The sequence below is a fragment of the Salvelinus fontinalis genome, unplaced genomic scaffold, assembly GCF_029448725.1.
Source record: "Salvelinus fontinalis isolate EN_2023a unplaced genomic scaffold, ASM2944872v1 scaffold_0173, whole genome shotgun sequence".
Classification (NCBI taxonomy): Eukaryota; Metazoa; Chordata; class Actinopteri; order Salmoniformes; family Salmonidae; genus Salvelinus; species Salvelinus fontinalis.
Window position 1 is genome coordinate 12,274 of NW_026600382.1, and position 20,380 is coordinate 32,653.

The window sequence follows — 20,380 nt, forward strand, 5'->3', positions numbered from 1 at the left end:
AGAGTTTATACATTATCCAGGTTTTACGCTATACTCACTGGACCCTGACCGGAGTTTATACATTATCCAGGTTTTACGCTATACTCACTGGACCCTGACCAGAGTTTATACATTATCCAGGTTTTACGCTATACTCACTGGACCCTGAGCAGAGTTGATACATTATCCAGGTTTTACGCTATACTGACTGGACCCTGACCGGAGTTTATACATTATCCAGGTTTTACACTATACTCACTGGACCCTGAGCAGAGTTTATACATTATCCAGGTTTTACGCTATACTCACTGGACCCTGAGCAGAGTTTATACATTATCCAGGTTTTACGCTATACTCACTGGACCCTGAGCAGAGTTGATACATTATCGAGGTTTTACGCTATACTCACTGGACCCTGACCGGAGTTTATACATTATCCTCATTCATAGTCTCAATTTGTCGGGGCACGGACTTTACAGGTGTCGAAAGCGTTCCACAGGGATGCTGGCCCATGTTGACTCCAATGCTTCCCACAGTTGTTTCAAGTTGTCTGGATGTCCTTTGGGTGGTGGACCATTCTTGATACACACGGGAAACTGTTGAGAGTAAAAAACCCAGCAGTGTTGCAGTTGCTGACACAAGCCGGTGCTCCTATACCTCGTTCAAAGGCACTTCAATGTTTTGTCTTGCCAGTTCATTCTCTGAATGGCACACATACACAATCCATGTCTCAAGGCTTAAAAATCCTTCTTTAACCCGTCTCCTCCCCTTCATCTACACTGATTGAAGTGGATTAAACAAGTGATATCAATAAGGGATCATATCTTTCACCTGGATTCACCTGGTCAGTCTATGTCATGGAAAGAGCAGGTCAGTACAGGTGCATCAAAGCTGGGACCGAGAGACTGAAGAACAGCTTCTATCTCAAGGCCATCAGACTGCTAAACAGCCATCACTAACTCAGAGAGGCTGCTGCCTAAATGGAGACCCGATCCCTAGCCACTTTTACAAATGGATCACTAGTCACTTTAAACAATGGCCCTTTAAATAATGCCACTTTAATAATGTTTACATATCCTACATTACTCATATGTATATATTGTAACTTATACCATCTATTGCACCTTGCCTATACCGCTTGGCCATCGCTCATCCATATATTTATATGTACATATTCTCATTCACCCCTTTGAGATTTGTGTGTATTAGGTAGTTGTTGGGGAACTGTTAGATTACTTGTTAGATTTGTGTGTATTAGGTAGTTGTTGGGGAACTGTTAGATTACTTGTTAGATATTATTGCACTGTCAGAACTAGAAGCACAAGCATTTTGCTACACTCGCATTAACACCTGCTAAACATGTGTATGTGACAAATCAAATTAGATTTTTGTATTTTGATTTTGTTCATGTTTTGTATAGTCAGTGTATGCTGAGAAGCTCCACGGTGTAAAGTGTTATCCAAAGACCAACTAATCTACAGTCCATGTTTTAATTCCCTCACACCATTCATCCAACATCCTCACACCATTCATCCAACATCCTCACACCATTCATCCAACATCCTCACACCATTCATACAATATCCTCACACCATTCATACAATATCCTCACACCATTCATACAATATCCTCACACCATTCATACAATATCCTCACACCATTCATACAACATCCTCACACCATTCATACAATATCCTCACACCATTCATACAATATCCTCACACCATTCATACAATATCCTCACACCATTCATACAATATCCTCACACCATTCATACAATATCCTCACACCAAACATTAACTCAAGGACAATAGTCACCTTGCATTTAAGTGTACTGAAACCTACAGTACTTACCTGTCAGCTTGTAGTCAGACTCAGGGTTTAATTACAGTTGGCCGGTCCTATGGCAGTTCACATGGTGTATGTTGTACATTCAGCCTCAAACACTTCTCACCTCAAGGAAAATTCCAGTGTTGTCATCTTTGTGTTGACTCTCCTTTCTGACCAGGGGATCAAACTCCACTGTCTACTTATATAAGACAACACTAGCTGGTTAAAATGTAAACGTTTTATTACCAGTGGGGGGGGGGGGGGGGTGTGTGTGTGTGTGTGTGTGTGTGTGTGTGTGTGTGTGTGTGTGTGTGTGTGTGTGTGTGTGTGTTGAACTAGTAAACATACTCATGTGCAGATAAGACACTCTTTGTTCTGCTAAATTATAAGTTTAGTTAGATCTGTCACTACACTGACCACAGCTCTTCAGACTCTACAGTACTAGCCTTTTGCTCACAATTTTTCATAGCACTCTTATCAATTTTTCATAGCACTCTTATCAGTGCAACAGAGACAATAATCTCACTGATTATCACACAGACATTTCCACTACTAAATCACTTGCATATCTCAGGTTGTTAAAAACTGTTGTTGGGTTCTAATTATCAGAGTAGGAACTCGACGGACACAATGAAAGCTTAAACCAAGTTTATTCTTCCCAAAGGATCGAACAGCTGAACAGACAAACATATTCACACAAGCACTGATATTTAACCCTTTCTCCTATGCTGAGTCCCGTCCTACACATCTGAACAGCCAATGCATCTCTGTTGCTAGACAGAACCTTAGTGATATCTGTTCTTCCTCACTTCTTCATCTGACCTGACCTTTGCCCCAAAGTGCTCACTCCTCCCCAACTCACGGCTGTCATGTTGACTCGTACCAGACTGTGTCTTCCCTCCTCCCATTGGATCCCTGATGGCTAACAATAACATATCCTGACATAATGTAAACATTATAAATTACCCTCTCCCTCAGTGAAATGAATAAGTATATTTCATAAGTCAAGAAATCAGAACCCAACCCTGTATTTAGGAAAAAGACAGTAATTCAGGGTAATGTTCTTATAGCACGCTTCATATTTGTCAGCGTTGGCTGTTACAATACAAAACACAGACTTATCCGAGAGCAACGACTTCCAGAGCACATTGCTGAATATGTATAGCTATCCAGATGACAGAGTCACAAATTAAGATCAGACCGTCAGAAAACAAACGATGGCAATAACTTATTGACATGTTATGAATAACATTATAAGCACGTCTTCTTAGATTTGCCTTATCTTATTCATTTAAAATGATCCACATTAGTTGTATTCTAAAAAATTTACTATTTCTCTCATGTAACGAACGTCTGAAAAGCTGGAGGCCAGTGTTGCTTTAATTGAATATGTAAAATGTCCTCCATGTTTAGGTTGAGAACATCCATGTGTCAGTTACACAATCAGTCCATAAGTAGTCCGTATCAGATGACAAAGATATGTTAAAACATGGTTTGATGAAGTTAAGTATTAACATCCTATGTCATTAAAGTCCATAGATTTACTGTTTAAGGGATAGTTCAGCCATATTACAAAATGACATATTGGTTTCCTTACCCTGTAAGCAGTCTATGGGCAAAGTATGACAGCAATCCATGCTTTGGTTTAGTTCCCCTGACACTACTAACATTTGAGCATTTGTGGCATAAATCCCATTCAAGTCACAGGACTGATATTATCATTTTCACGCATCATGTTCATATCATCTACTGTATAAGTGACTTTGTTGAGCTTCACAATCAATGTAAGATACTTTTGGATTATTTGAACATGATGCATGAAAAATGCTAATATCGGTCGCATGACTTGAATGTGATTTGAGCCACAAATGCTAAAACATTAGAATGTGGAAATAGTGTCAGAGAAATGTAACCAAAGCATGGATTGCCGTCGTACCTTGTCCATAGACTGCTTACAGGGTAAGGAAACCAAAATGTCAATTTTCTAATTTGGGTAAACTATCCCTTTAAGTAATGTGCTTCTAGAAAGCAGTCTGTCCCCTCATTGTATTGTAGAGGTTAAAGTGAAGGTGCAGTATGCAGAAATGACCATGAAAATGTAACAAATCCTCCTACTGTTCATAATAGAACACTGCCCCTTTAACAGCATGTCACTATCAACACAATCAGAGACAGAGAGGAACACATGGTTAACAGCACACATGTACATCCATCTTTGTTTTCATTTTCATAACATTCCTTTTCTTTAGTAGTAATGAGTATCCACTGGATATCGTACAAGACACACTTCATTCAAAAGGAATAACTTGTAAATACATTCAGTGTGGTGGGTGGCTCACAAAAATATGGAACAGGTAAATCATTTAAAAAAATGAAATTATTGTAAAGCATTTCATAGTTGACTACATAAATATGTATATCCTGTATTACATATATCATTACAGTTATATTTAAAAGTTACAATATATAATACACATTTAATTCTCAAATCAGACACATTGACACAGACATTCAGTCATCTCTTTTAACTGCTGAAGTATCAAATACATGTTTTAGCAATAATAGTTTAAATCTGTATGTCTCTCAAAACGATCCAGTATTCTGTTTACCATTGCTGATCATGTTCTGTAGACTTAATCTTTCTAGCCTATAATTGTATCATACATTCATATACAGTATATCAGACAGCTGGGTTCAAATAGTTACTGATGTCAGTCTCTTTCCTATTCCATTTCATGAATCTTTGCATTTATATAAATGGTATAACATTTTTATTTACAAATATATAAAAAGCAAAACCATTGATCCAGTATAGCTTAATTTGTCTGTTCCAGAGGAACACTCTATAGCCATGAAATATATAAAGTTTGAGGTGTTAAACTAGCTGGACATTCAAACTACACTGTCACGTATTAAAGCCCTGTATGCTCAACTCTGCAGACAACCTAATTCCCACAATATAAATATCTTGAATTACAAAAATTGAAATACTATGAGTGTGTGTGTGTGTGTTTGTGTGTGTGTGTTTGTGCATGTATGTGGATTTTCGCATGCGCTCCTGTCCGTGTGTGTGAGAGAGAGATAGAGAGTGTGTGTGTGTGTCTGCCTGCCTGTCTGCCTGTCTGCCTGCCTGCCAACCCTTCTTCCTGTCTCTCTGTTCACCAGGCCAGGGGTGAGGCCATTCTTGGGCTCCTGGGACTCCTAGGAGGGTTCTCATTGGCCTGGTTCTCACTAAGAGCTCTCTGAAAAACAACAATAAAACATTGTCAGACAAGACAAAAACATGCAGTACCATTACTACTACCGTCTTGATAGCACTTCTTGATAGCACTACATACTTGTCTATTTCAGAGGTCTCTTTCAAACTCTAGGCGGTTCACCTCAAACTTGGCGAGGAACTCAGTGAATATCCCAAAGAACGCCTCTGTGTTGGTGGCTTGGCTGTCCTCTCCGAAGAAGGAGGCTGTCTTGGACCACTCCTCCATGGCCCTCTGCTGCAGGGACTCCAGAGACTGTAGTGCTGGGTGGATGTTCTCCAGGAAGCCCTGCTCATAAGGAAGTCAAGGATACAACAGCCAGAGGTAGGAGCTACAGTACATATTGGTGGTGGATGGGGTGAGAGACCCCCATGTAAAGGGCTATTTTACAGTATGCATACTCTCACACCTGTGAATATAGAAGCCTGTAATGAATTATGTAATGAATCTCTGTCTATGTCTCTCTGTCCCTCTGTCTCTCTCTCTCAGGTTAGTTATGAAAGATACACTCATGACTGCAGTGAAGCGGTCGTCTGCTGTAGCAGGCATTTTCTGGCAGGCAGATCGGATGTCCTGGATAGTGGTGTGAAGGTCATTCAGGTCAGATGTGATGGTCCTCTGGTTCACTACAGAGAGTGAGAGAGTGAGATGGGAGAGAGAGAAAGAAAGAGAGAGCAGGGGGAAGAACAAAGGTGGAAGAGTGCTTATGGAAAAACAGGATTACATATTTAATCTATTCATTTACACGCAATAGGTAAACATTACATGTAACACAACATGCTGTACATGAAACACTACACCCGACACACAAAAGAAAATGCACACATGAAAGAACTGCTACTCATTTACCTTTGGCTGCCAGGGGAACCGTGGTGAGGTCCTTGGCAAAATCCAGGACGTTGGGAAAGTGAAGACACAGTGACTTGACGAGGATGTGCAGAAACGTAGATTTCCCATCCACTGTTTTTGTGGTGCCGAGCTACAAGAAACAGTAGTGCATTAGTAACAGTGTCCGTGGGTTAACAACAGTGAAGTAACAACAGTGAAGTAAAGAAATGTAATATGAATACAGGCCAATATCCCTGAGGAGCTTACCTCAGTGAGGAAGTTGATCTTAAACCCGGTGGTTTTGTTGCCGGTCTTAGGCTGACCGTTGTTCAGATAGTTCCCCATCGCCAGCACAAACTAAGGAAATATCCGACACAGTTAGCATAGAGCTTGTATTTAGTTGAGGATTGAAACAGCAACATGACCACTTTAAGGCTAAACATTACCCACAATAACACTCTATTTCCCACTCAGGGAATAAAGATGAAGCATCATGTTCATTGCTGTTTAGGTGTTTGGTCTTTGGGCTACTGCCTCTCCTTAACCTTCCTGGTGTATCTGGGGCTCAAGCTAAAACGTTGCTCAAGCCAAACAAATGCATTTCCATTCTCTCCATTCTCAGCACCGAATGAGACTGTTATTGGTTGTATCTTATCAGAATCATGCTGGCGGGTGACAAGTTGAAGAAGTTGCATTGCTCTTGCTAGTGATTGTACATGTCAGAGTGCATAACTGTAAACCTCCAGTATCTTGGCCAGTTTCTTGCTGGTCTTGAGCTCCATGGAGGCGTTGAAGATGCAGTCGTAGCCCCCCCTCATCTCCTCTGTCTTCTCCTGCAGGGTGCTTTTGAAGTGGAGGCTTCTCAGACGAGTCTTGTACTCTGGTACTGACAGCATCTATGACACACACACACACACACACGCACACACGCACACACACACACACACACACACACACTATTACAAACGAGGAAACAGAAAACCAGCAACAACACCTACACATAACCAAGCTCTCATTCTATGACTGTGAGCAACCAACAAACCCTACTACTACTTCTGCTGCCACTACTACTACTTCTATTTATACTACTACTACTACTTCTGCTGCCACTACCACTACTACTACTTCTATTTATACTACTACTACTACTTCTATTACTACTACTACTACTTCTGCTGCCACTACCACTACTACTACTTCTATTTATACTACTACTACTACTACTTCTATTACTACTACTACTACTTCTGCTGCCACTACTACTACTTCGATTTATACTACTACTACTACTACTTCTATTACTACTACTACTTCTTCTGCCACTACTACTTCTATTTATACTACTACTACTACTTCTATTACTACTACTACTTCTGCTGCTACTACTACTACTTCTATTTATACTACTACTACTACTACTTCTATTTATACTACTACTTATATTCCTACTACTTATATTCCCACTACTATTCCTACTACTACTATTCCTACTACTACTACTATTCCTACTACTACTACTACTTCTATTTATACTACTGCTACTTCTATTTATACTACTACTTATATTACTACTACTTCTATTCCTACTACTATTCCTACTACTACTACTATTTCTACTTCTACTACTATTCCTACTACTACTAGTAGTTCTATTTATACTACTACTGCTGCTGCTACTACTACTACTACTACAACAACAACAACTACTAATTATACTACTACTACTACCACTACTACTACTACCACTACCACTACTAATACTACCAGTGGTGGAAAAAGTACCCAATTTTCATACTTGAGTAAAAGATACCTTAATAGAAAATCAGTTAAAGTCTAAAGGTATGTGGTTTTAAATATACTTAAGTATCAAAAGTAAATGTCATTGCTAAAATATACTTAAGTAACACAAATGCTTAGTTTGTAAATGATGAGTGTTGGAAGTGCCCCTGGCTATCTGTAAAAAAACAACAAGACAATTATGCCGCCTGGTTTGCTTTATATAAGGAATTTGAAATGTATTTATACTTTAACTTTGAATGTTGAGACTTGAGTATTGATGGATTCTGGGTACTAACTCCTAAACTTTGAACAGGGTTAATAATCAGGTATCCTTTTGAAATATTGGGTGCTTAGGTTTAGAGGGTCTACACCAGAAGTTAATGGTTATCTGTAGCAGGAAGGTATATATTGTGTGCGATTAAGCTTGGAATGTGCTGAGTGCAGAGAAAGCGATCACATGTGGCAGGCATTGATAAGGGGAGAGAGCCATGGATTAGTGATGAAGGGTACGAGGTCAGGTCACGTTAAGGGAGAAAGAAAAGTTTATGGCCGTATCACTTAGTTTCCTGCCTGGCAGTAAAGATACAATGTTCGTTCAGATGTGTAGGAGGAGACTCAGCATAGGAGAAAGGGTTAAATATCAGTGCTTGTGTGAACAATGTCTTTGTCTAATGCAGCTGTATTGATCCTCTGAAAAGAATTAACTTAGTGTGCGCTTTCATAGTGTCCGTTGTGTTTTTACTCTGAGAATTAGAACCTAACAGTATCAAAAGTAAATATCATTGCTAAAATATACTTAAGTATATTTGAAGTATACTTCAAATTCCTTATATAAAGTAAACCAGACCAGATCAGAGGCAGTAGGGATGACCAGGGATGTTGTGTGTGAATTAGACTATTTTCCTGTACATCATTTTCTTTGGGAATGTAGTGAAGTAAAAGTAAAAGTTGTCAAAAATATAAATAGTAAAGTACAAATATACAAAAAACTACTTATGTAGTACTTTCAAGTATTTTTACTTAAGTGCTTTACACCACTGAGTAGTACTACTACTACTACTACTTTCACCCACAGTATACCACAACAAACGACACAAATACATCCATAAAGATCCCCCAAACTTTGACTGTACGTTTGTTTATTCCATGTGTAACTCTGTGTTGTTGTTTGTGTCGCACTGCTTTGCTTTATCTTGGCCAGGTCGCAGTTGTAAATGAGAACTTGTTCTCAACTGGCCTACCTGGTTAAATAAAGTTTTTTTTATTGCTGAGCCTCCTCCCTGCAGTCTAGGCCCAGTACCTGTAGTACAAACTGGTCAGGCTCGCTGAGTTTGGCTGGGTCCTCGCTGAACTGTTCATACTGCTTGACCTCCTCTGCGTCGGGGGCGTACAGCAGCAGCTGCTTGATGTGGGTCGGCTCCAGCCGCTCTGTGGCCATGGTCATCAGCACCTGGCGTAGTTCGCCCGGGGACAGCTTCAAGTGGGCAATCAGGATGGCTGGAGGTCGGGGGTCAAGAGATCAAAGGGTCAAATATCCGAGGCCACAGTAACAGTGTAACATAGTCTCATGGTTTCAGTCAACACAGACTATATTAGAACAATAACATAAGACCTGAAGTGCAGTGTAACACAGCCTGGAACAATGTAGCGTCCCCCTTGTGTTCTCCACTCTCATACTTACATGCGTTGTAGGCCTTCTTATGGGACAGAATCTCAACTATGTCTTTCTTCTTGAAGGTCTCCGATTGAAGGGCTGGGTCTGGAAGAGAAACTGACACAGAACATCATGTGGGAAACATGAGGGAAACAGAGAAACATGAGAAGAGGCAGAAAGACAAAGTGATTGACACAGAGAGGGAGAGGCAGACAGGAAGAGTGTGAAGACAAAGATCAAGGGATAAAGAGACTGCTAAGGAGCAGAAAATGTCCATATCAGGATTTTCAATGTATTTCTAAATACATCATTTCAAGTATTGGACTTAAATGGGTCAGTGAAGTGCCTATGGCGGTAACGCTGCTGTCATTCGTCAGAGGGACCTCTGATCAAAAGCAAATCAAAACCATGGTGGGCTTCACACACATTGCTCAAGATGAAGAAGTATTCATATTAGACCCACTAGGCAAGAACTGACTGGTGGTGACATGAACTGACATGGTTTTGTGGAAGAAACTTCCACACGGTCAGTATGTGCAAACATACTGTATGCACACTAACATATGCATGATGCACGCATACACACAAACAGCCACGTTCACATGCACACGTGGGCACATTATACTCACTGGGGTTCTTTTGTGTCCCAAAGTGCAGTTCCAGATCCAGATACTTCACCATGTCATTCAGTTTGTCATAATCCGAGTCCTCCCCCAGCTGCAACACCCAGATTAAAAACAGCCAGTATGTACATTATGCATCATCTACTCATTAAGTTCAAGCTCATGCTTGTCATTTCAGAAATTGACTGCTGATTATTTTTATTTTTATGGAACTGTTGTAAATCAAAAAACCTGACCCAACCCTGACCAACTCACCTGTTCTAACCTTGACTAATCACCTGTCCCAACCTTGACTAACTCAGCTGTCGCAACCCTGACCAACTTACCTGTCCAAACCCTGACTAACTCCCGTCCAAACTGTGGCTGACATACCTGTCCCAATCCTGACTAACTTACCTGTCCCCATCCAACCTCACCTAACAAAGTTCACCTTTCCCACCCTGACTAACACAACTGTCCCAACCCTGACTAACTCGACTGTCCCAATCCTAACTAACTCACCTGTCTCAATGCTGACTAACTCATCTATCCAATATGTGACTAACTTACCTGTCCCCAGATGGTGCCCTCAGAGTTCTCCACCTGTTCCCAGCGCAGCCTCTTTACACTCATATGATTGGAGTCCATCCTCGGAAGGCCTGGGCGAGGCAGTGGAGGAGGGGTTCCAGGAGGGGGCAGGGGCGGAGGAGGAGGGGGCTCCTGTTTCCCCAACTGGTCCAAGTTATTCTGGGACTGGGAATGCTGCTTGGGCTGAGGTTGGGGCTGGTGGTGGGAGTGGGAGTGGTGTTGAGACTGGGATTGACTGAATAGCCGTTGGGAAGGCTGGGACTGAGGACGACCCTGGTTGGAGGGGTGGACCTGGTGGGGTTGGTGGGGTTGGTGTTGGGGCAGTGGCTGGAAGGTGGACAGGGTGGGCTGGTGGGGTGGAAGAGGCTGGAAGGTGGACAAGGTGGGCTGGGGGTGGTGGCGCTGCTGGGTGGGCTGGTGGATTAGGTGGATCTGGTGGAGCTCTGGCTGAGTGGGCTGGGGAGGGACCTGGTGGTGGATGTGCTGGATCTGGGGAGTGTGGTGGTAAGTCTGCTGGATGGAGTGGGGACGCTGGGGGGATGGCTGGTGAGTGCGATGAGACTTGAGAGATTGACGAGTCTGTTGACCCTGGTGGCTGTCCTGGGAAGATGGGTGAGTCTGATGGCTCTGAAGAGACTGGTGGATCTCCTGATCCAGTTGTACGGGTAGTGAAGCAGGCTGATCTTGGTGGATCTGATGAGCTTGGTGAAGGAGCTCCGTGGATGAGAGCTGCTGCTGGATCTGATGAGCTTGGTGAAGGAGCTCTGTGGACGAGTGGTGAGGTTGGTGAAGAAGTTCCATGGAGGAGTGGTGCTGCTGGACCCGATGAGCTTGGTGAAGGAGCTCCATGGAGGAGTGGTGCTGCTGGACTTGTTGAGCTTGATGAAGGAATTCCATGGAGGAGTGGTGCTGCTGGACCTGATGAGCTTGGTGAAGGAGTTCCATGGAGGAGTGGTGCTGCTGGACCTGCTGAGCTTGGTTAAGGAGCTCCATAGAGGAGTGGTGCTGCTGGGCCTGCTGAGCTTGGTGAAGGAGCTCCATGGATGAGTGATGTGACTGTGTATGAATACTCTGATAGATTGCCTCCGAGTACTGACTCTGTTGATCTGGATGGCCAGGGGAATGGGCTGGGGGATTGTGAGGTGATGTGGCTGAGTGAGTCTGACGACGGCTCTGACGACGAGTCTGTTGTTGAGCTTGGTGCATCTGGTAGAGTGAGGGGTCTGGGTGGTTTGGGAGGTCTGGATGGGTGTGGGCTGCCTCTGGAGAGGGGAGGGGGGGCAGGGACTGGTGAAGCTGCTGCAGGGGGTGTGCTTTGTGCGAGGACTGGGCAGGAAGTGACTGGTGCCCCTGGTAAATATTTTGCTCCTGGTACGCTTGTTGCTCCTGGTATGATTGATGCTTCTGTAACGCTTGTTGTTCTTGATGTGCTTGTTGCTCCTGGTAAGCTTGTCGCTCCTGGTAAGCTTGTTGCTCCTGGTAAGCTTGTTGCTCATGGAATGCTTGTTGTTCCTGATACGCTTGTTGTGCTTGTTGCTCCTGGTAAGTTTTTTGTTCCTGAAACGCTTGTTGCTTCTGGAATGCTCGTTGCTCCTGGTACAGTTGTCGCTCCTGGTACGCTTGTTGTACTTGTTGGTCCTGGTAAGCTTGTTGGTCCTGAAACGCTTGTTGGTCCTGGTAAGCTTGTTGTTCCTGGTAAGCTTGTTGCTCCTGGTACGCATTTTGTTCCTGCATTGCAGCGTGGGCTAGCAGGTCCTCCCGGGTGGGAAGCACCTTGTGAATGGACTGGCGTTTGGGCGGTGGGTTGGAGCGAGGAGGAGGGGGCGGAGGTGGCCCGTGGTGGCGGCGGAAAGGCAGTTGTATTCTGGGAGACTGTTCAGGGGTGGCGGTATAGCTTGGGGGTAGAGGAGGATCATTGAATTGGATGGGCGGAGGTGGCGGGGGAGTCATGGGGGGAGGGGGTATGTGTTCTGAGGAGGAGGAATAGGTGAGGGAGGAGGCGTCCTCTCCGCTGCTGCCCTGGCACTCACTGGGGCTGCTCAGCTCAGGGGGTATTATGAAACCCCCATTTCCATCTTCATCATCCACCTCCACCTCCTCATCCTCATCCTCATCATCTGGGAAGCTCATCTGGACAACATCCTGGCATTACCACCAATCACATAGATTCATTAAGGCTTGGGCCATTGATCCAGTGTAATTTATAGTCTTATGTGCTTTACGGTAGAGTTTCTTGATAGAAAAACACAAATCATATAAACTAAAAACAGAAAAACAATGTTTTAAGTGAGAAGTAGGCATTGGCCTGAAGCCGAAAAAGAAATGCACATGAGCACCACAATGCCTACTCCACCCATGCTCTACCAAGGTTTTCCAGCATATAGCTTTGACCTACCACAGTATCTACAGTATATTGGCCTATTGTACTTCAAACAATGTTTATGCAGGTTGCTTAGGGGGAAAAAAATCTCTGGTTTTTAAACCAGAAGGTGATTATAGAAAACTATACAACATTTCCACTCTCAAAAGGTGTCTTTTGAAAATGTAACTTGCAATTCAAATGATAAAAAAATAAGTGTTTTGTCTCACATAATTTGTTGTCCATGGTCTAGTGTCAGTCAATCCAGAACATTGCAAGAACTTTGAAACACGAGCAATGGACATTGGACTGGTGGAAATCTGTCCTTTGGTCCAAATTTGAGATTTTTGGTTCTAACCGCCGTGTCTTTGTGAGACGCAGAGTGGGTGAATGGATGATCTCCGCATGTGTGGTTCCCACCATGAAGCATTGAGGAGGAGGTGTGATGGTGCTTTGCTGGTGACACTGTCAGTGATTTTTTTTATTTATTCAAGGAACACTTGACCATCATGGCTACCACAGTCTTCTGCAGTGATACACCATCCCATCTGGTTTGTGCTTACTGGGACTATCATTTGTTTTTCAACAGGACAATGACCCAACACACCTCCAGGCTGTGTAAGAGCTATTTGACCAAGAAGGAGAGTGATGGAGTGCTGCATCAGATGACCTTCTTCTTAAAAGTTAATTTGTGGAATTTCGTTCCTTCATAATGTGTTTGAGCCAATCAGTTGTGTTGTGACAAGGTGGGTGGGTGGGTGGGGGGGGGGTGGGGGGGGGGGGGGGGGTATACAGAAGATAGCCCTACCAAGTCCATATTATGGCAAGAAAAGCTCAAATAAGCAAAGAGAAACGACAGTCCATCATTACTTTCAGACATGGTCAGTCAATAGGGAAAATGTCAAGAACTTTAAGGCACACTTAACCAGCATGCCTACCACAGCATTCTGCTGCGATACACCATCCGATCTGGTTTGGGCTTAGTGGGACTATCATTTGTTTTTCAGCAGAACAATGACCCAACACACCTCCGGGCTGAGTAAGGGCTATTTTATCAAGAAGGAGAGTGATGGAGTGCTGCATCAGATGACTTGGACTCCACAATCACCTAACCTCAATCAAATTGAGATGGTTTGGGATGAGTCGGACCGCAGAGGGAAGGAAAAATAGCCAACAAGTGCTCAGCATATGTGGGAACTCCTTTAAGTCTGTTATGTTTTTTTTTGGTTACTACATGATTCCATATGTGTTATTTCATAGTTTTGATGTCTTCAATATTATTCTACATTGTAGAAAATAGTAAAACTAAAGAAAAACCCTTGAATGAGTAGGTGTTCAAAAATGTTGGACCGGTAGTGTATGTGGGAACTCCTTCAAGACTGTTGGAAAAGCATTCCAGGTGTATCTGGTTGAGAGAATGCCAAGAATGTGCAAAGCTGTCATCAAGGCAAAGGGTGACTACTTTGAAGAATCTCAAATATAAAATATATTTTGAATTGTTTAACACTTTTTTTGTTACTACATGACTCCATATGTGTTATTTCATAGTTGTGATGTCTTCACTATTCTACAATGTAGAAGATATTAAACAATAAAGAAAAACCCTTGAATGAGTAGACATGTCCATACTTTTGACTGGTACTGTATATACACACACTGAGTATACCAAACATTAGGAACAGCCCCATTAGGGATGATAGCTTTCCCCTTGATTCACCTGGTCAGTCTATGAAATTGAAAGAGCACGTGTTCTTAATGTTTTGTATACTCAGTATATATATACATGTACAGTCGTGGCCAAAAGTTTTGAGAATGACACAAAAATAAATTTTCACAGTCTGCTGCCTCAGTTTGTATGATGGCAATTTGCATATACTTCAGAATGTTATGAAGAGTGATCAGATGAATTGCAATTAATTGAAAAGTCCCTCTTTGCCATGCAAATGAACTGAATCCCCCAAAAACATTTCCACTGCATTTCAGCCCTGCCACAAAAGGACCAGCCTGCCATCATGTCAGTGATTCTCTCGTTAACAGGTGTGAGTGTTGACGAGGACAAGGCTGGAGATCACTCTGTCATGCTGATTGAGTTTGAATAACAGACTGGAAGAGGGTGGTGCTTGGAATCATTGTTCTTCCTCTGTCAACCATGGTTACCTGCAAGGAAACATGTCTCGTCATCATTGCTTTGCACAAAAAGGGCTTCACAGGCAAGGATATTGCTACCAGTAAGATTGCACCTAAATCAATCATTTATCAGATCATCAAGAATTTCAAGGAGAGTGGTTCAATTGTTGTGAAGAAGGCTTCAGGGCGCCCAAGAAAGTCCAGCAAGCGCCAGGACCGTCTCCTAAAGTTGATTCAGCTGCGGGATCGGGGCACCACCAGTACAGAGCTTGCTCAGGAATGGCAGCAGGCAGGTGTGAGTGCATCTGCACGCACAGGGAGGCAAAGACTTTTGGAGGATGGCCTGGTGTCTAAAAGACACCAACAAGAAGAAGAGACTTGTTTGGGCCAAAAATAATGAGCAACGGACATTAAATCACAACTGCCGTGTCTTTGTGAGACGCAGAGTAGGTGAATGGATGACATCTGCCACTTCTCCAGGAAAAACATTAGGGACAGACTGATATTCTGCAAAAGGTACAGGGATTGGACTGCTGGGGACTGGGGTAAAGTCATTTTCTCTGATGAATCTCCTTTCCGATTGTTTGGGGTATCCGGAAAAAAGCTTGTCCGGAGAAGACAAGGTGAGCGCTACCATCAGTCCTGTGTCATGCCAACAGTAAAGCATCCTGAGACCATTCATGTGTGGGGTTGTTGCTCAGCCAAGGGAGTGGGCTCACTCACAATTTTGCCTACTCACAAAACATCGATATTTTGGGTCCATGGCCAGGAAACTCCCCAGACCTTAATCCCATTGAGAATTTGTGGTCAATCCTCAAGAGGCGGGTGGACAAACAAAACCCCACAAATTCTGACAAACTTCAAGCATTGATTATGCAAGAATGGGCTGCCATCAGTCAGGATGTGGCCAAGAAGAAAATTGACAGCATGCCAGGGCGGATTGCAGAGGTCAACACTGCAAATATTGACTCTTTGCATCAACTTCATGTAATTGTCAATACAAGCCTTTGAAACTTATGAAATGCTTGTAATTATACTTCAGTATTCCATAGTAACATCTGACAGAAATATCAAAAGACACTGACACAGCAAACTTTGTGAAAATGTATATTTGTGTCATTCTCAAAACTTTGGTCCATGACTGTATACACAGTGAGCTCCAAAAGCATTGGGACAGTGACACTTTTTTGTTGTTGTTTTGCCTCTGTACTCAATCCCCTGTTATTGAAATGGTGAGAGGTTTGCATGTCTTGGGGGTATGATATTTGTGTATCTTTCTCACTCATCATTATTCATGATTCAAATAGCCCTATCCATAATCATGGTAGAATCCACATTAATGTAGAAGTGTTTAGAAACATATTAGATTCTTATTTATATTAAAACTAACTCCAAAATGACAACACATGTGTAGAGTCACAAGCTTGATGTATTTATTGTGTGCTATGAATATGGGACCAAATACTTAACTTTTGCCTACTTTAATACACATATAAGTGAATATGTCCCAAAAATGGGGGACTATGAACAAAAAGTGGTGTAATTTCTAAACGGTTCACCTAATATGTATGAAAATACCCTCACAATAAAGCTGACAGTCTGCACTTTAAACTCATAGTCACTGTATCATTTCAAATCAAAAGTGCCAAAACAACACAAAATGTGTCATTCTCCCAATACTTTTGGACCTTAAAAAGGTAGTGGAGTGGGATTAGTGTGGTGTGTGAAGAATCCAATACTTTAACCTGTACGCGGTACACATTTTTTAAAATGTTATCTGTATTTAACTAGGCAAGTCAGTTAAGAACAAATTCTTATTTTCAATGATGGCCTAAGAAAAGTGGGTTAACTGCCTTGTTCAGGGGCAGAACGACAGATTTTTACCTTGTCAGCTCGAGGATTCGATCTTGCAACCTTTCGGTTACTAGTCCAATGCTCTAACCACAAGGCTACCTGCCGCCCCAAATCCTGTTATTGTGGGAGCACCTCCTCTAAGAATATGAATTAGAATGTTTGAGAAGGTTTGAATCCTAAGAAACCTGCATACACATTCTTTAAAGTACAATAGACCAGCATAGCTACTGTAGTAGGTCAAAGCTGTGTGCTGGAAAACCTTGGTAGAGCATGGGTGGAGTAGGCATTGTTTTGCTTGTGAATTTCCTTTATTTTTCGGCTTCAAACCAATGCCTACTTCTCACTTAATAAAACATATTTTTTGTTTTTAATATTTTTTGTTTTTAATATATATATTATATACACACACACACATATATACACACATATATATACACACATGTATTTATATATATATACACAGTTGAAGTCAGAAGTTTACATACACCTTAGCCAAATACATTTAAACTCAGTTTTCACAATTCCTGACATTTAATCCAAGGAAAAATTCCTTGTCTTAGGTCAGTTAGGATCACCACTATATTTTAAGAATGGGAAATGTCAGAATAATAGTGGAGAGAATGATTTATTTCATCACATTTCATCGAAGTTTACATACACTCAATTATTATTTTGGTAGCATTGCCTTGAAATTGTTTAACTTGGGTGAAAACGTGTTAGATAGCCTTCCACAAGCTTCCCACAATAAGTTGGGTGAATTTTGTCCCATTCCTCCTGACAGAGCTGGTGTAACTGAGTCAGGTTTGTAGGCCTCCTTGCTCGCACACGCTTTTTCAGTTCTGCCCACAAATGTTCTATGGGATTGAGGTCAGGGCTTTGTGATGGCCACTCCAATACCTTGACTTTGTTGTCCTTAAGCCATTTTGCCACAACTTTGGAAGTATGCTTGGGGTCATTGTCCATTTGGAAGACCCATTTGCGACCAAGCTTTAACTTCCTGACTGATGTCTTGAGATGTTGCTTCAATATATCCACAAAATTGTCCTTCCACTTGATGCCATCTATTTTGTGAAGTGCACCAGTCCCTCCTCCAGCAAAGCACCCCCACAAGATGATGCTGCCACCCCCGTGCTTCACAGTTTGGGATTGTTTTTACGGCTCCCCCCTTTTCCATCAAACATAACGATGGTCATTATGGCCAATCAGATCTATTTTTGTTTCATCAGACCAGATGACATTTCTCCAAAAAGTATGATCTTTGTTCCCATTTGCAGTTGCAAACCATAGTCTGGCTTTTTTATGGCTGTTTTGGAGCAGTGGCTTCTTACTTGCTGAGCGGACTTTCACGTTATGTCGATATAGTACTAGTTTTACTGTGGATACAGATACTTTAGTACCTGTTTCCTCTGGCATCTTCACAAGGTCCTTTGCTGACATCATTTTGTGTAATTTTCCAAGCTGTATAAAGGCACAGTCAACTTGGTGTATGTAAACGTCTGACCCACTGGAATTGTGATACAGTGAATTATAAGTGAAATAATCTGTCTGTTAAAAATTGTTGGAAAAATGACTATTGTCATGCACAAAGTAGATGTCCTAACAAACTATAGTTTTGGTAAGTCGGTTAACAAGAAATTTGTGGAGTGGTTGAAAAACGAGTTTTAATGACCCCAAGCTAAGTGTATGTAAACTTCTGACTTCAACTGTATAAGTTATCACTAAAGTCATGCAAGACAAGCAGCTTACTGTTTTTTTCAAACATATCATAATCAACCATATAATGCTCTATACAGATGTGCATCTATACGACCCTACCTCCTCGTAGTCGTTTTCGGGTGACAGGAAGTCGTCTACAATGGCGACCCTCTGACCCAGCTGTTCACTCAGTGCGTCCAGGAACCGGTCTGTATCAGAGGAGCGCGGCGGATGAGAGAACGTGTAGCGCCTCTTATTGAGACGGGCGTGGGAGGGTGGGCTGGCGGGGTAGTCAGGAGGCGAGGGAGGGGGGCTGTCTAGGCTGATGTAAGGGTTGGACTCGGCACTGGTCTGGGAGGTGAGACCTGGGGGGTAGAACTGGACCGGGGCGGGGGGGCTAGGGAGGGGCTCCTGCCAGGCGGAGGGAGGTGGTGGGGGGCCCTTACGGCTACCTGTGGAGAGGAACAATGACATCACTGCTCCTGTAGAGAAGAACATCTACCATTACATTGATCAACTATTCTATTGACCAAGGGTTGTAGATCACGCTAATGCACCATACATGGTCTATTCATTTCTGCTGTTCTAACTATTTGGTTGAATGTTTTTATACCCAGTAGCTACCTGTGCTTGTGAACATATTCACACTCCACTGACTAACATAGAGATAGGTGGACTCAACTCAAACTAGAAGATTACATGTGTCAGGCAAGCTGCAATTCAGATTTCAACCTGTTTGTAATGATGTTATTTTAACCAGATTTCAACTTGTTTGTATTGACGTTATTTTAACCAGATTTCAACCTGTTTGTATTGACGTTATTTTAACCAGATTTCAACTTGTTTGTATTGACGTTATTTTAACCAGATTTCAACCTGTTTGTAATAATGTCATATTTTTTTTTACCCCTTTTACTCCCCAATTTCGTGGTATCCAATTGGTAGTTACAGTCTTGTCTCATCGCTGCAACTCCCATACGGACTCAGGAGAGGCGAAGGTCGAGAGCCATGCGTCCTCCGAAACACAACCCGCACTGCTTCTTGACACAATACCCACTTAACCCGGAAGCCAGTCGCACCAATGTGTCAGAGGTACAACTGGCGACCGTGTCAGCATGCACTGCGCCGGCCCGCCACAGAAGTCGCTAGTGCGCGAAGGTGACAAGGACTTCCCTTAACCCGGACGACGCTGGGCTAATTGTGCGGCACCCCATGGGTCTCCCGATCGGGGGCAGCTGCGACAGAGCCTGGACTCGAACCCAGAATCTCTAGTTGCACAGCGATGCAGTGCCTTAGACCACTGCGCCACTCAGAAGGCCCTAATGATGTAATTGAAAAAACAAAACTTCAAGTAAAGTGTTACCAATTGGAGTAGCTACCTGTGTTAGCGTGCATGGACGGAGACCCTGCGTGTTCGAGGACCTCCAGCTCTACCAGACTGTCCGCCGGAGGAGGAGCGCGAGCCTTCAGAGACTTGGACCTCTTCCCTGAGTACACGTTCTCCAGCTCAGCATACACCGCAGACAGCTAGACAGAGAGAAGAAATGCCCTTTCATAACGACTCAGATAGAAGAGATAAAAGCCAGAAGATAAGCCCCTAAGGAGGAAACAACCTAGATCAGTGGTCACTAGTCCTAGTTCCCAAGAGCCAATGAGGGCTTTTGTTTCAGCCTAACAGTGACACACCTGCTTGAATTAATGAGCCACTCACTGGGTCCTTGAGTAATTGAAGCCAGTGTGTTTTATAGCGCTGGACTAGAGGAAAAAGCTGCAGACCTGGACTAGTGACCACTGTTTTAGTCATCCTTATTCTAATATATCCCATTTA

General features: G+C 42.7%; 2 protein-coding genes across 9 annotated transcripts in view; both read right to left on the minus strand.

Moving 5' to 3' along the window:
• slc5a11 (solute carrier family 5 member 11) overlaps nucleotides 1-1,958 on the minus strand; it is a 12,718-nt gene extending 10,760 nt beyond the window's left edge. Inside the window, exon 1 of the mRNA XM_055912477.1 lies at nucleotides 1,834-1,958. The gene's annotated coding sequence lies outside the window, so the exon portion shown is untranslated. The remainder of the gene's footprint in view (nucleotides 1-1,833) is intronic.
• Nucleotides 1,959-2,442: 484 nt separating this feature from the next.
• grid2ipa (glutamate receptor, ionotropic, delta 2 (Grid2) interacting protein, a) overlaps nucleotides 2,443-20,380 on the minus strand; it is a 57,577-nt gene continuing 39,639 nt past the window's right edge. For 5 of the 8 annotated variants that reach the window (XM_055912488.1, XM_055912490.1, XM_055912491.1 and 2 more), the window contains 12 exons: nucleotides 19,932-20,079; nucleotides 18,673-19,004; nucleotides 10,500-12,659; nucleotides 9,957-10,044; nucleotides 9,355-9,444; nucleotides 8,974-9,170; nucleotides 6,635-6,790; nucleotides 6,162-6,251; nucleotides 5,916-6,045; nucleotides 5,574-5,692; nucleotides 5,190-5,354; nucleotides 2,443-5,051 (listed from right to left, as the gene is read on the minus strand). In XM_055912488.1, the coding sequence (XP_055768463.1) occupies nucleotides 4,968-5,051; nucleotides 5,190-5,354; nucleotides 5,574-5,692; nucleotides 5,916-6,045; nucleotides 6,162-6,251; nucleotides 6,635-6,790; nucleotides 8,974-9,170; nucleotides 9,355-9,444; nucleotides 9,957-10,044; nucleotides 10,500-12,659; nucleotides 18,673-19,004; nucleotides 19,932-20,079 (3,759 nt within the window). In that variant the 3' untranslated portion in view covers nucleotides 2,443-4,967. Of the gene's footprint in view, nucleotides 5,052-5,147; nucleotides 5,355-5,573; nucleotides 5,693-5,915; nucleotides 6,046-6,161; nucleotides 6,252-6,627; nucleotides 6,791-8,973; nucleotides 9,171-9,354; nucleotides 9,445-9,956; nucleotides 10,045-10,499; nucleotides 12,660-18,672; nucleotides 19,005-19,931; nucleotides 20,080-20,380 lie in introns of those variants that run through there. The other 3 variants (XM_055912487.1, XM_055912489.1, XM_055912492.1) reach the window with 3 other exon arrangements.